General features: G+C 35.3%; 1 protein-coding gene across 1 annotated transcript in view; it reads left to right on the top strand.

Moving 5' to 3' along the window:
• Nucleotides 1-14,935, top strand: part of LOC111769165 (protein eyes shut homolog) — a 1,017,614-nt gene that overhangs the window by 756,205 nt on the left and 246,474 nt on the right. The window contains exon 22 of the mRNA XM_070244139.1: nucleotides 10,846-10,999. Coding sequence (XP_070100240.1) covers nucleotides 10,846-10,999 — 154 coding nt within the window. The remainder of the gene's footprint in view (nucleotides 1-10,845; nucleotides 11,000-14,935) is intronic.

The following is a 14,935-nucleotide window of genomic DNA, read 5'->3' as shown; positions in this document are numbered from 1 at the left end:
TTTGAATTATATTCCTAGTTCAAAACTGTAGATTTATCTTTTCTCAGTTTGCCTCACCCACTAATTGATGTTGAAAAGGAACAAAAGGAAGATAAAACTTGAATCCTTACGGGCTTGCAGTAAAAATTCCTAGAAAGGATAGTTTAAAAAGAACTCTGTGGGAGAGAGACAGCTCTGAGAACAGCAGTCAAGATGAAAAGAAGGCTCTTTGAATCTGCCACTGAACCAATTCAGAATTCTGGAACCCAGTCAAAGGAGCTACGAATAGGTCACAGGAGAAGAGATGAGACCACACGAAACTCTTTCCGTACACTTTCAGAAAATGAGCTCTATTCGGCAAGCAGTACCAATTCGATGCTTTCGTCATGGGATATAGTACTATGCAGCTGAATCCATTCTGTGCTGCTGCTTTGAAAAGAAATAAGCGTGCCCTTTGTAAGTGTGTGATCTCTGAGAACCAGGAGCACACATCTGACCAGGTTGCAGGAGGCAAATTACATGAGCAACTCCATTGGGAGAACAGGATTCAGAAGCAATCTTCGTATTACTTAATGTCTGTATTTAAGAAAGAAAGTAAAAGAAGGACTAGTCTTAGGTATTTATTCCAGGAAGGAATTGACGGAACAAACAGCATTATTGGGGCCTTCTGTTTTGTGCATGTAGGGAGGGCTAAAGGAAGAGAATTGTGATATTGCTGAAGAAAACAAATTAAATCTGAAGAATCATAACATCTGTCTTTCTCTATAAGATGATTCCCAGCAGAATACACAATATCTTCATTAGATTCTTACTATGCAAAGGCCAATGAAATCCCACAGTATTTCCTGACAGCATACTAAAAAGCATCTTCTCTCTTATAGAAAAAAGTTTGCTCAGTTGTTTTAATCAATTTTACAATGTGCACCATAAAATTCCTTGAATATCTTTGTGCCTCCTTAATAGCTCCCAATGGAGCTTACTCCAGACAGGTGTGGGAAGGAGTGGGGTTGAAAGCATGAATGGATGAATTCATACATTGCCACTCATAAGGTCTGTAGAGATTGCTGTTGATTGTATCGTACCTTTTTTATGAGAACAAAGTCAAATTCAACAAATTGTAACTGAGTGCCTAGAAAGGACACCACACACTCTTAGGCACTGTGACAGGAACAAAGATGAATAAGAGATGATCTGTATACCATTTTTCACCGTTTAGTGGAGAGATACTATGTACACAATTCTATGAGAGCTGACTGTGATAGGTCTTATAATAAGAGTATGAATTAAGAACTGCAGCTGAGTAGGGAGATTCATTACACCAGGAATCTGTGCGTCTATCTCTTCTCTAAATAGGGAACACCTCGTGATCTAGAATTATGTTTTCCATCTCTCCTCCGCCCCCCTCCTCAGGACTCCCTCAGTGCCTTGCAGAGAGTAAGTGCTTGATCAGAATGGTTCTTAAAGTTCTGTTTGTGAGTTACTCAACTTTGATGGTTGTGATGAAAAGTTAGTAGGTATTAAAACTTTATTTTCAGAAATTATTTTGTTAAATATTATACTTTGTTCCTCTGATAAGTAGAAACAACAGGGTGCAGATTTCAAGGGTTTAGTCAAAATGTAGCTGAATCAAATATAATTTTTTCCTGGGTCTACTTGAACAGTCAGGAGCAGAACAGGGGTTGGCAAATTTTCTGTAACAGCCAGAAAGCAAATATTTTTGCAAGCCATCCAGTCTGTCACAACTGTTCGACTCCGCCAGTGTAGTGTGAAAGCAGCCGTGGACCAAAAGTAAATAAATGAATGTGGCTGTGTTCCAAAATAACTTTACCTCCAAAACTAAACAATGGCAGGATTCTGTCGGGACCACAGTTTACTGACTTGACCTGGAATGATGTGGTTCATTAAACTTTTCTTGAAATAGAACAATTGTGTTAAGAACAATTAGATTCTATTTCTGTGATCGAAATTTATGAAGAAATACATCAGGGAGAGGTACAACTCTGCTTCTGTTGTAATTACCTCAGGGAATGGACCAAGGAGGAACAAGCTTGCTTCGGGTGGACAGAGGTAGGGACAAAAACAGACAAATGAGCCCAGGCAAGGACTGAAATTGCTGCCATGCCCATGGCAAGAACAGTATAATCTAGCGATTAAGAAAATTACCCTGGAGCTGGACTACCTGACTCTGCCATTTGAGCAAGTTACTAAAGATCTCTGTGCCTCAGTTTCTGTAAGATGGAATAATATTAATAATAATAATATCAAAGATACCAAAAAGTTGTAAGATCTGAGAGAGTTAACACATTTAATGTGCTTGAAATAGTGTTTGGCGCACGGCAACATAAAGTAAGTGCTAACTATCTTATTCGGATAATGCTTTAATCCGTCATAACTTGCCTGGTAAGGACACTTGGGAATTAGAGGCCCAGGATACTATATTTTTGTCTAATAGGTGTCATATTAATGTTACATCCATTTGATAAACCTATTTACCTTGGGAAAGAATAATTAGATTATAAAAAATCCTGGAATCAGGAAGGAGATAATAGTGAGATAGACAACTGGTGCAATTTTTGGTTTTCCTTTTTATCCATTTCATCCAAATGAAGAGGATTCATTTCCTCTAAGAGTCTTGTCTTACAAGGTTTTGTTTTGCTGGTTAATCACAACTAGCAGGCTAGGAAACATTAAAATAGATTCTCTATAAATTTCACAAACTGGCCCGGAAGCTGTTCTGCAGCTGCATGTTATAAACACGTGTTAATAATCAATTATGCAGGCCAGGCTGCTGCCATGATCCTCCAGTTCTCCCCAGGGCTTCTCTCCCTGCTGTCCTTCCACTGATGAACTAGCTCACCCTAGCCACATCCTAAATACATGTGACGGCCCGTGCTGCCACTGTTGCTCTAAGATGTCCTCAAACTGTGAGCAACTGCTGCTGGGGTTGCTGCTGTTGTATACAAATACAGACCTTTAGGGAGAGCCGGGACAGAGGAGTTCTAAATCTGCAGCCAAAGCGTGTATGTTCGATGGAGACCTCGATGCACGCTCAGAGAACCGTCTCCATCACACGCCATGAAGGTGGCAGCAGGGACACAGAGACGATCCGGCTGTTGCCATAAGCAGTCCTGATGGAAATGTCACAAGGTGGCCGAGGGTAGACTCGAACCCAAGTCAGTTGTGAGCTAACTGTACAACATAGGATAAATCAATTAACTTTTCTGTTCTTTATAGTTTGACTAAAAAGGGTACAGATGTAATTTTTATTATCAAGTTCATAAGTTATATAAAAGTGTTTTAAAAAATACAAAGTGCCGTACAAATATATGGTGATATTTCTTTTATGGGTGATGGTAGAAATCCATGTCGCTTTATGGAAATTTCCAATTTGACCATCTATGTACCTGATTTAATAAACATATTACCTATGTGTATCACTATCAATTCTGCAAGGAATGATGCTGAATTTTATTTTAATTTAAATTGAAGACCAATGAATCTTTTCTGAATGTTTATGTATACATGATCTCAAGTCAAAACTGTCATCGATGTTGGGGAACATTAATTATGATAATTCAAACAGAGAAAAATACCTATTTTTAATGAAAGTTGTAAACTATATAACTATGTAAACCACAAATATTTTATCTTCAATATTTCAGTGAAGTGATGAATTATGCATGCTTAGAAAATTTCAGATCTAGAACCCAATGCAATACCCAAGCAAACCAATATTTTTAAAAAGTTGGACTAGGATATCATTCTTTCTCTCCACATTATTTCATTATTTCTTTTTTATGAGAAGAATAATATATATAATAAATATACTGCACTATATATGTAAATATATACTGAATATAAATTTTAGACTCAAAATTATTATAATTATCTCTCTAAACATCTATGATACTAGAAACTAGTGTCCATGGTTTTGCAAGTAATGATTACCCTTTATTGTTCTAAGCAGCATTTTTTATATTCAGTAAATCTTAAATCAGGAGATACAATCAACAATTTCTTTAGAATAAATAAAATCTGAGAATTATAGATTTTCTCAAGTTTAAAAATATCTTCTGGATAAATATTCAGGAAAATTCAAGACGTAAATGATTTGTTGAAAAAATTACCACACAGCCTAAAAGCATAAAAACTTCTTTCAAAAAAGGAGAGGTTAACATTTCTCCAATAATGGATCATCAAGCGTCTCTTAAATGAACTAAATTTACTATGGCATATGGATTACTCAACACATACAGTTTGATATCAAAAATATACATCCATTTAATAGTAGTCACTATTTATAATTTTTAGTAGTTCTATTTTGAAAATTTTGTATATTTCTTCTCTCTTACTAATTGCCATTAATTTTTCATTTCTAGAATCAAATAACATTCATAAGAATTGTGTGACAAAATATAATGTCTTTAGTACTGTTTGTGAAAAACCAAAGACTTTCTCCTGAACATTTATTCGTAGCTTTTCTGTATCTACAAAATCTAGGTTTTGTGATACAGAGTCAGTTGATTCAAAAGTGAAAAACTCAATCAGTCAGACTATGACCCACAGTCTGAAGTGAATAATTTGCTACTTCATCATCTAAATACATCAGTAGCCGCAGCTCTTCCATTTCCCCACCTACTGTCAAATGTTATCAGCAGAACACTTTGAATTCTTTAAAAGTATTATATTATAAAACAAGAAATTGCTTATTAATAGGATACATCAGTGTGATGAATCAGAAACTGTTGCTACATAGCAACTATAGAGAGAGCTAATCTTGTTTACTTTCATTCCCATTACATTTCTGAAAGCAGCCCTGGCATGTCCCGTGTTACAGAGTACCTGTGGTACATAATGGGATGTTGGTACACCTGGATAAGGCTGTTCACCCCCGTCATTGGTTGTAGTGACTGTGCTTCCTTTAAAAATAATTCATTCTTGTATTGTACTACATACATCTTGTCCAATGTGTATAATCAATCTTTAAAATTCCATTTTTGAAGCTTTGAAAAACAAGCCTTGTACATATGGCAAAACAGCTTGACCTAAATGTTCAGCTCTGTTCTACTCTGCTCCATATATCATATTTCTAAGTCTTATCTCAAAAATATGAGCCTGAAATGGTAACACAAAACAATTTATAAAAACAGTAAGTAATAGAAACTTGTGAGTAAAAATGGCATCATGGAGCAGGATAAGAGACTGTCCATCAGGGCATAACCAAATAACCACCCTCTGTGAGCCCAAAGGGATGAGGGCAGAGAACAAGGCAGCCATTCAAGAAAGAACAACAAGCTTATGCTGTTTTATGACATAACGTTTTATGTATCCCCAGAGAGAAAACATGAGATGCTGGTACAGACTTGTGTGTGGCTAAATGTGCTCCCACTGCCCCCAGCTCCCTCTGCCCAGTAAAAAGAAGAGTCAAAAATAATACTAAAAATTCTTAATTAACTCTTAAATTCGGAGAAAAGCAGGCTGAGAAATTGAATAGGAAGTCATGAGAAAGATAAGGGAAAACGCTAAAGAGTAGAACCCCCCAAAACTGTGAACAGATCTCAGGAGAGGAAGAAGAGATGACACTGTGCTGCCCTGGGCCGGGCACCAGACTAATCTGGGAGTCGCGCAGCTGAAGTCCCAGAAGTGTGGTAAACACCTGGCGGGCGAGGATCTCAAAAGAGGGATTTTCAACCGTGTTTGTTCAGTCCTTTGCTACTCGCATTTTGTCATTACATCTTTAATGCTGTCGCTTTGTCCAATTTGTTTCCTTACTTCTGCAATATTGATTTAATCTGACTATTTTGTATTTTATTTCACTTTGTGTTATTCTCTTGCTGAATTTATATTCTCAAAAAGTTCTATAGCTTAAAGCACTCGTGGAAAATCTGTTTCCATTTCTTAGGTTTTATATGTCCGACTCTTATCTGCTTCTTCACTTGCATTTTGAATCCTTCCTTTCTTCCCAGTCTTGGCCATCCATGATGTGGGCATCTCTGTCCAGTCAGAGGCCACTATGTTGCTTAACACCAGGAGACCCCATTCATGTTGTATTCTGGGTAGATTTTTCTCCCTGGAGTTGGTTTTATTTGGTCTAATATAATGTGAATCATTTCTCCTGATATACCTCATAATTTCAAAATCTGCTTATTTTCCTTTGTCAAAGGATAATTTTCAGAAAGGTCTATAAAATGAACACGTGTCAAAGATTTTATTCAACCTGCTAATTAATGAGGGAACTGGTAAGATACTACAACCAGTTCAAAGGAGAATTGAAGGAGCAGAGGCATGTACGAAGGCAAGGAATTCTGAAGCAAACTTACAAACAGATGGAAAGCAGGTCCACCCAGAGGGTGACAATCAGTTGCGTTTCACCGGACATAGCTTGCATTTTTATAGACAAGAACCATTTGAATTATTATTAGTGTTCTCCAACTTACAGTGTTGCAAAATAGCTCAAAGACAAAGAATTGTGATGAGAACCTGAATGGGTGAGCTAGATTCTTTTTTCCTATTTCGAATTCTTTCACTGTTTTTTCTGAACCATTCTCTGAGACCTCAATATTGCTTTTATTCCATTCTCTAGAGCCTGTAGTGTGGGGGAGAGGTCACCTAGGTTTTCTGACATTCTTGCTGAGATGTTAAAGAAATATTTATCTGAGGTTCAGCAATGCCTTTAGTTTCACTCTGGTTTCTTTCTTCTTTTTTTTTTTTTTTTTTTTTTTTTTGCTTTTATATTAATGTGAGCTCTATTATAGAGATATTTCAAGTTTATCCAGATCCCTGAGTATCTCCAAGACCATTTCAGGTGTCCATAATATCAAAATTATTTTTTTAATAAGACTAAGACTTTTGTGTTGGGATTTTTACTCATGGTACAAAAGTCACAGTGCATGAAACTTTTGGCACCTAGTGTCATGGCAGTGACTCCAAATTGTCCTCAGTCATTGTATTCTCTTCCACTATGCAATCAAGTAAAACTGTACACAAAAGTGTCCTTAATGGTGCAGTACAATGTATTAATTTTTAAAAGTCTCAATCTTTGTATATACAACTTTTTAATGTTCTGCGTGTAAAGAAGTACACCTAAAGTGAGTCTGCTCCATACTGAAGTGTAACAGCTGCCTTGATGAAAGGCACTTATGCAATATTTTAAGTTGTTAGTTGACGTAGCCACTATCAAAACATGACTTGAAAAATGACTAAAAGATAACCAATACTTATTCAGACTTGAGCATTTTGCAGATATTTTCTCAAAACTTAGCAAAGTAAGCCCATTATTTCTATGAAATCACCTAACAATATTTGTTCCCAATGACAAAACTCAAACTTCCTAAGAAAAATTAGAATTTTAGAAAACTTGCATTCTCCACAATGAGCTTTAGAACTTCCCAATACTTTCCGATGAGTTCAGTAGTAATATTAATGAATGAGATTTTTTAATATTGTGTAATAAAATGTGTGGACATATGAAAGATATCCATAACTCAGCGAACCAACATTTTTCAAATGATCAGTGCATGATGTTACAAAATCATGCACAGGTGAAATATCCATTCAAAGTACAAGAAAGATCAATGGAATTTTAATGTAACAGAGTATGTAAAGATCATTAATATAGTTTCAGATTCCACATTGCAAGTAAACTTTAATGAACTACCATTTGTCCAATTTGTGCGTATTTTAAAAGGTTATTAAAATAATCCTCCCTTTCCAGCAACATCCTGTGTGAGGCCGGAATTCATATACTTCAACTAAAGCAACAATTCACAACAGACTGAGCACAGAAGTAGATATGAGAATCCAGCTCTCTTTTGTTAAGCTTGACATTACAGATGTTTGCAAAAGTATAGAACAATACTACTCTTCTCACTATTTTATTTTTGTTTTGAAAAATATAATTACTTTTCACAAAATATGTTATTTAGGTTAATCAGCAACAATTTTTATTACTGTTGTTTTTAAGCAAACTAATCAACAAATATTTGAAAAATTTCTCAGTTTTAAATTCTAATATAGTAAATATGAAAAGATGCAAACTATGTAAACAAAACTTCTTGGGGGTTTCTCAATAGATTTAAGTATGTTAAAGACTTTAAACCTAAAAGTTTGAGAACTACTGATTTAATAAAATTTTCATTTTTAAATACATGTACAGTATGATTTTTCCCTAATAAAACAAATCTCTCTCTTTCTCTCCATTTCTGTCTATCCAGTTGTCAGCATTTGTGTCTATGGAAGTGTTCACCAGATGTTAATGCTGGACATTCCTGAGGGTGGTAATGTCGCAGCTTGGTTTGGGAGACCTTTGTGGGTGTTTTTTATATGGCTTGAGTATAAAAACAATGATCATTATCTTAAATACATATATTCACAAGAATAAAGAAAACTGTGGGGAATATTAAAAATATATATTCCACAAATATCTGAGAATTCAGTAAATACATGATGAGAATTATTTACTTTGATGATTTTGGATCAATTGGAAATCAAGTGAGAAAGAATAAAAATTGACCCCTGTATTAACTTCCTATTGCTTCTGTAGCGAATTACCACAAGCTTAGTGGCTTCAAACAGCAGAAATGCATTCTCTTACAGTTCTGCAGGCCACAAGTACAACATCTGTCTTATGGGGCTAAAATCAGCTTGTCAGCAGCGCCGGTTCCTTCTGGAGGCTCCAGAGGAGAACCTATTCCTGGCCTCTGGCAGCTTCTGGCAGCTGCTTGCACTCCTTGGCTGTGGCTGCATCACTCCTGTCTCTGTTTCTATAGTCACATAGCCTATCCTCTTCCGTTATCCCTCTTAGGACTTTAGACTAATTTTATTACTCAACCAAGTAATTCAAGATAATCTTCCCATCTCAACATCTTTAATTTAATCACATCTGAGAAATCTCTTTTCCCATATAAGGTAAACGTTCACAGGTTCCAACAGTTAGGGCATGAATGTCTTTAGGGACCGTTGTTCAACAGAGCACCACCTTCTGCTGCACATGATGTACAAAAGTCAACCGTAGATGGAAGGACTATCTTAAATAAAGCTTACAGAAGATAATAGGGAATAACTTCATGACTTTGAGGCTGGCAAAGATATCTTAAAGATGACGTAAAAAGTACTAATCATAACCACACAGGAAATAATTGATAAATTGACCTACACTAACATAAGAACGTATGTTCATCAAAACTCACCATTAAGAGATTGGCAAGACAGTCCACAGAATTGGAGAAGATATTTTCAATACATGTGGCTGACAAAGAGCTTGGATGCTATGTGCCTACATACGTATATATGTATATAGATGTAGATATTAGATATATACATAGACATAACTCTGTATTCAACAAGGAAAAAGCAAACAGCTAAATAGAAGCATGAGCAAGAAAAACAAACTCGCACTTTACAAAAGAGGATATCAAAATATGCTCAACTTCACTAACAGGAGGAAAATAAAAATTACAGCTACAATAATAAACACAGAATAGTTAAAATCTACAAGGTGACCATACCAAGTGATGGTGAGATTATGGATTATGGTCCAGCTGGGACTCTTATATACTGCTGGTAAGGAGTTAAACCAAAACGTCATTTTGGAAAACTGGCAATAGCTACTAAATAAGTCATATTCATATTCTCTGACAGTACAATTCAACTCCTAGTTATATACACAACAGAAAGGCATGCGCTTCATCACAAAAGACACATGCAAGATTGTCATAGCAGCGTTAGTCATAATAACAAAAAATTGCGGGGGTGGGGGGCTGTCCATCTGTAGAGGAAAGAAGAACTGAAATGTATGTATTCATTTAATGGGACATTTGAAAGCAATGAAAAGGAATGGACTGTAGCATGGATGCTATCTCGCAAACGAAATATTGAGCAAAAGTAAACAGACACAGAAGAAAGTGTACAGAACAATCCCACTAACATGATTTACAATCAAGCAAAATGAATCCCAACTGTTAAACGTCAGGATTGTGGCTCCTTTTGGTAGCTGGAAGAAAGGACTTGTGATTCACAGGGCTTCTGAAAATGCAGATAATGTTTGTTTTCTTAAGTTGGTGGTGTTGTGTGAGAGGGTTCACGTTGTGATAATTCACTGAGCTATACACTTGAAATGTGTGTTATTTTCTGTTTGAGTTTTACTTCAATTAATGTTTTAAAGAGATAGAAATCTATGTACTTACATGGACAGATGTCTACCATTTATTGTTAAGTGAAAAGAGAAAGATGAATAAAGCTGTTTATAACATTATTTCATTTTTAAAAATAAAATTAGGGCTATATAAATATTTGTATGTAGATAGATCAATGACAGCAAAGAATACCTCAAAGTGGGGTGCAGGATGGGCTGGGGGAAGGGGAAATGTTTCTTTTTTTCCATTATATATTTCTTTATCATTTCAATTTTTATGAAAGACACACATTAAAATTAAAATATAAATAATTAATAATAATACGAAATCAAGTTATCCAGTACTCTAAAGGTAATAACAAATACATTTCATTTATTATTTTATTTACTTATCATAGAGGTTCTAACAATTAGTATTTTTTTATCCCATTATAATATATGAGGAAACTGAGGCTCAAAACAGTTAAGTTCATTTAGCTATTAGGAAACAATCAGAAGTTAATCTCAGTCAAGTTAATACTGTTAATATCATGTTATTCACAGCCTGTGGGAAATAATGTTTATTTCTAATATAGTACTTATTACATTGAATAATTATCTAATAAAACTGCTACCATCTCACCAAATCATTACTCCTTGAGAGCAAAGATTATGTTTGTTGAATGAATGATTGTTATTGCATAAAATATAAATCTACATTAATCATTAATTTAATGTAATGTTTGTTCTTAAAGGTAGTGAGAAGAATTTTGGACAACAGTTTCTTCATTTATTTCTTTTGGAAGGAAGGCCTACAGTTAAATATGGATGTGGAAATTCTCAAAATATCTTGACTCTTTCTGCTAATTACAGCATTAACACAAATGTGTTCATCCCCATCACAATACGGTAAGTACTCCACAGTCGTTCTTTGAACCATAGTGCTGAGCCTTATTCCTTAAATGTTATTTATATGTGTAATAGTCACCCAAATGTGAAAAGAAAGGCAAGAAGGTCCATCTGAAAATTGTTTTGCCAATAATTTTTTTCAGTTTGGGGGAGTAAACTATAAATTAAACCAAGGTGTAATTTGATACCATCCAGTGGCGATCAAAGTGTGCACAAAATGAATCGGTTTCTTTGAAAATATCATGGAGCAAAGAAATAGATTGAAGAGTCAGGTCGTTCAGTTGAAATTAAGATCTAGTTCAATTGTTCAACAAAATATCCACTGAGTGGAAAGAGTACAACTAGTTCCTACTAGTTGTTCCTACTAGTTTGGGGAAAAAAAAGCCATTGACTTTGCAGAGAAAAAGGAAAATCCGATAGAAAGTAAAAACCAATTGAATATTAAAGGGAGATGTCTTTCTGGAGCTTATAAACTTTTGGAAGGCAGTCTATAAATTAGTTCATGCTTCAGAATTAGGAAATCTCAGAACAGAGAAATTGCTAAAAATGATGGTCACATCCCAAGGGGGTTACTGAACAAAATTTACATGTAGCAGCCAAGAATTTAAAATTCTGTATCAGTATAGCATTCCAGTGTTAAGGGTCTCTAAAGTTACTCTATGTCAGTTAAAAATAACACTTTGTGTCTGAGTTTATGTGTTAGGTGACAATTGGATAAGTTGATCTGATCCACAGGAATCTTGGCTAACCTATGAAGGTTATATAAATCAAATAAACTTTGCCAGAGTCTGCATCAATCTGAAAATAAAATCAAGGAAATTGACACCAATCTGAAAATGGAAACTCCTTATAGGCAAGGACAGTATCTTACTCATTTTTAATGCATTTAGCAGGGCGTCTGACAGCAAGATGCTCAGTCAATGTCCGAATGAATGAAGGAATGAGGGTGTCTGGGCTGGGAAATTCAGTTGGTTATGACAAGAAGGCAATGAAATTATCCTAAAGTAATGAAATTACTACTTGTAAATTAGGCGTACTCTTTTGGAACACTGAGTTCATTACAGAACAAACTTTCAGAGCAATAGACTTAACTCCCATTTCCATCATTACTCTTACAAAGCTTTGCAGTTGATCACAGAAAAAGAGCCTGATGAGAAGATGAATAACTTAGAAACCAATTTAAAAGGCATTTCTATTGATAACATCATTATTTTACACAGTGTAACAGTTTATACAAACGGTGGCACATTCAGTTACACATGAAGTAATTTTTATTTTTTGGTCAAACTTTCTTAAAGGAGTGATTTCATCTTTTGCCTTTAAATAATGATGACCTAATTGGGCAGTCCTCAGATAAACCATTCAGATCATCAGGTAGCCTGAAGTTGAAAGCATCTTGTAGAAAAATATGGACGTTTCTAGTAAAATTGAAAAGCAAAGACTTTCCGAGTCTTTCAATTAATTGTATCTGAAACTGAGAAAGTAAAAAGGAGATATTTCTAGTGACACAAAAATGAAAATCTGCTTTGTCTTATAGGCAATATCCTACAAGAATTCAAAGTGACAATAGGTTTCATTAAAGTCTGAACCTAAAACTATATTATATATTGTATATTACATATCAGATAAATTATTTAAATTTATATGGTAAATTTAAATAAATTAATTAAAATAAATTCACTAAAAATTAATTTTAGAATTTTTGAGTGCCCATCTGCTAAGCACTCTCTCGACATGTCTTAATTTTTGTTTCTCATTTCTTTCTGTTTCTTCTGCTTTTTTTAAATTCTGTGTTTAATTTTATTTATTTACATAACAAATAGTTCTTATTATAATTCTAGTACTATACTAAGCTCCTGGAATTCAATGGTAAGCCAAAATCCTAATTCCTATATGTATAAAATTTAGTGAAGGAGATTGACAAAAAAATCACATTAATGAGGGAATAACTAAAATTTGAAATGTGTAGGAAATAAAAGAGACATGATATAAGAATAAGTCACAGAGTAGCCTGGCCTATCCTAGAGAGTCCAAGGAAGCTCTCTGAAGAATGAGTAGACGTGAACTTGAGAAAAACAAACAAAAATAATTAAAGCAGAGGTCTCTGTCTTCCAGGCAGAGGGAAGAGCATGAGGAAAGACCCTCTCGTGGAAAAAGCCATGTCATATTAAGAGGTCCAATAGCCCAATGTGCATGGAACAGAGAAGCAGAGGAGGGCGGCTGAGTACTGGAAGATAAAGACTAAGAGTTCAGCATATGGAAACACTCATAGGGCCTTATAGCCATGTTGAGTGAATGAAGGGGGAGCCAATTAGATGGCTACCATACATCCAAGTAAGACATATGGTAGCTTGGGCTAGACTGGTGTCCTAGAAAAACTGACAGATTTAAAATACAATTAGGAGTAAAATTGTACTAATTAATACCAGAAGTTAAAAGAGAGCTGTGTCAAAAATGAATACTCATTTTCTGTTGTGCATTGGTTGGAAGATTATTCATTGAGATAGAAACAATGCAAGAAGAGCATCTTTGATAGAGAAGATTGTGAGTGAGTTCAGGCTTCAGCCTGATGAGATTAAGGTGACTTTGAAACATCAAAGTGGGGTTTTCAAGTTGAACACGTGGACATAGAGCTCAGAGGAGAGGTCTTGATGGGAAATATGAAGTTATAAGTCGTCAGATTGCAGATGATAATTGAAATAGAAAGTTATGAGTCACCAGTGTGCATGGGTATGGATGAGCATATGGAGTGAGTAAAAAGAATTGCCTGGGACTAAGTCTTGAGGAGCTAACTTTTAATGACTGAGCAGAGGAAGATGAAGCTGTAAAAGAGTCTGAGGAGAAGTAGCCAGAGGAGTAGGAGACAAACAGGAGTGGGTGTCAGGAAAGGCCATGGGAATGTTCTTCAAATGCTCGGATAGTCCTTTGGACTGTCCACATGATTCCATGTGCCAAAGACTTCATTGTAGGGGAATAGAGTAGGAAGTCAGATTGGAGGAAATTGAAGTAGCAAATATAGACAATTCTTTCACAAAGTTTTACTGCGAAAGTGTAAAAAGTGATGTCTAGAGGGAGGTGAGGAGTGAAGAGGAAAAAAATGTAAGATGAGAGATTTGAGCATGTTTGTGGATTGGAATTGTTAGTTGAGCGGAAGGTGTTAATACATAGAAAAATAAAGAAGAATTGAGAGCATAAAGTTTCTTAGAAGGTTGGGGCAATGAGATACAATATACACGAGCAAAGATTCCTGCCAGACAGGTGGGAAAATGGAGAAAGACACACACATTGAGGCTTCTGTGTACATCCTGTGCCTCTGTGTCCATCCTTCGATCTATGACTGCCTTCTGCTTTATCTCTGTCTGTCTAGTTGACTATGTCACCTTCTCTGTTTGTCTTGTGTTCCCCACTCTTCATCCTTAACTGGGCATTATTTAGAATTAAAAGGGTCTGTTTGTTCATCTCTTCCTAACTATCTTAATTCTTACCAATAGCACTCACTATGCAAACTCAGAACAAGTTTCTTCCTAAAAACATTGTGAATTAGGTTAATTTTTACTTATATAAATGTTGATGGAAGTTCTTCCATATTTAAGAGTTCTTGACAGTAAAATACCATACCATGATTGATAAGAATTTATTTTAAAAAATAAACGGAACAAGCTCTAAGGTAAACATGTAAAAGATAGCTTTGATTTTTATTTTGTTATTCGCTACTGAGAATAAACATGCCAGTATTTCCTCCTACTAGATCTGCATTGTTTCTGAAGGGTGGATGGCAGAAGTAGAACAAACTTGAATAAGCCGCTTGTAGTGATCGAGGTCAATTCAGTATCAAGACAGCAGTTCTTAAATGAAATGGAGCCGAGATCATAGCTCTAGAGCTACATTGTAATTCATACTCATGCACCATTTGTCTTTCCTTTCAACAAATTTTGA

Source organism: Equus caballus, chromosome 20, assembly GCF_041296265.1.
Source record: "Equus caballus isolate H_3958 breed thoroughbred chromosome 20, TB-T2T, whole genome shotgun sequence".
Lineage (NCBI taxonomy): Eukaryota > Metazoa > Chordata > Mammalia > Perissodactyla > Equidae > Equus > Equus caballus.
Note: the sequence above shows the minus strand (reverse complement) of the source record. Positions and strands in the feature narration are given on the sequence as shown.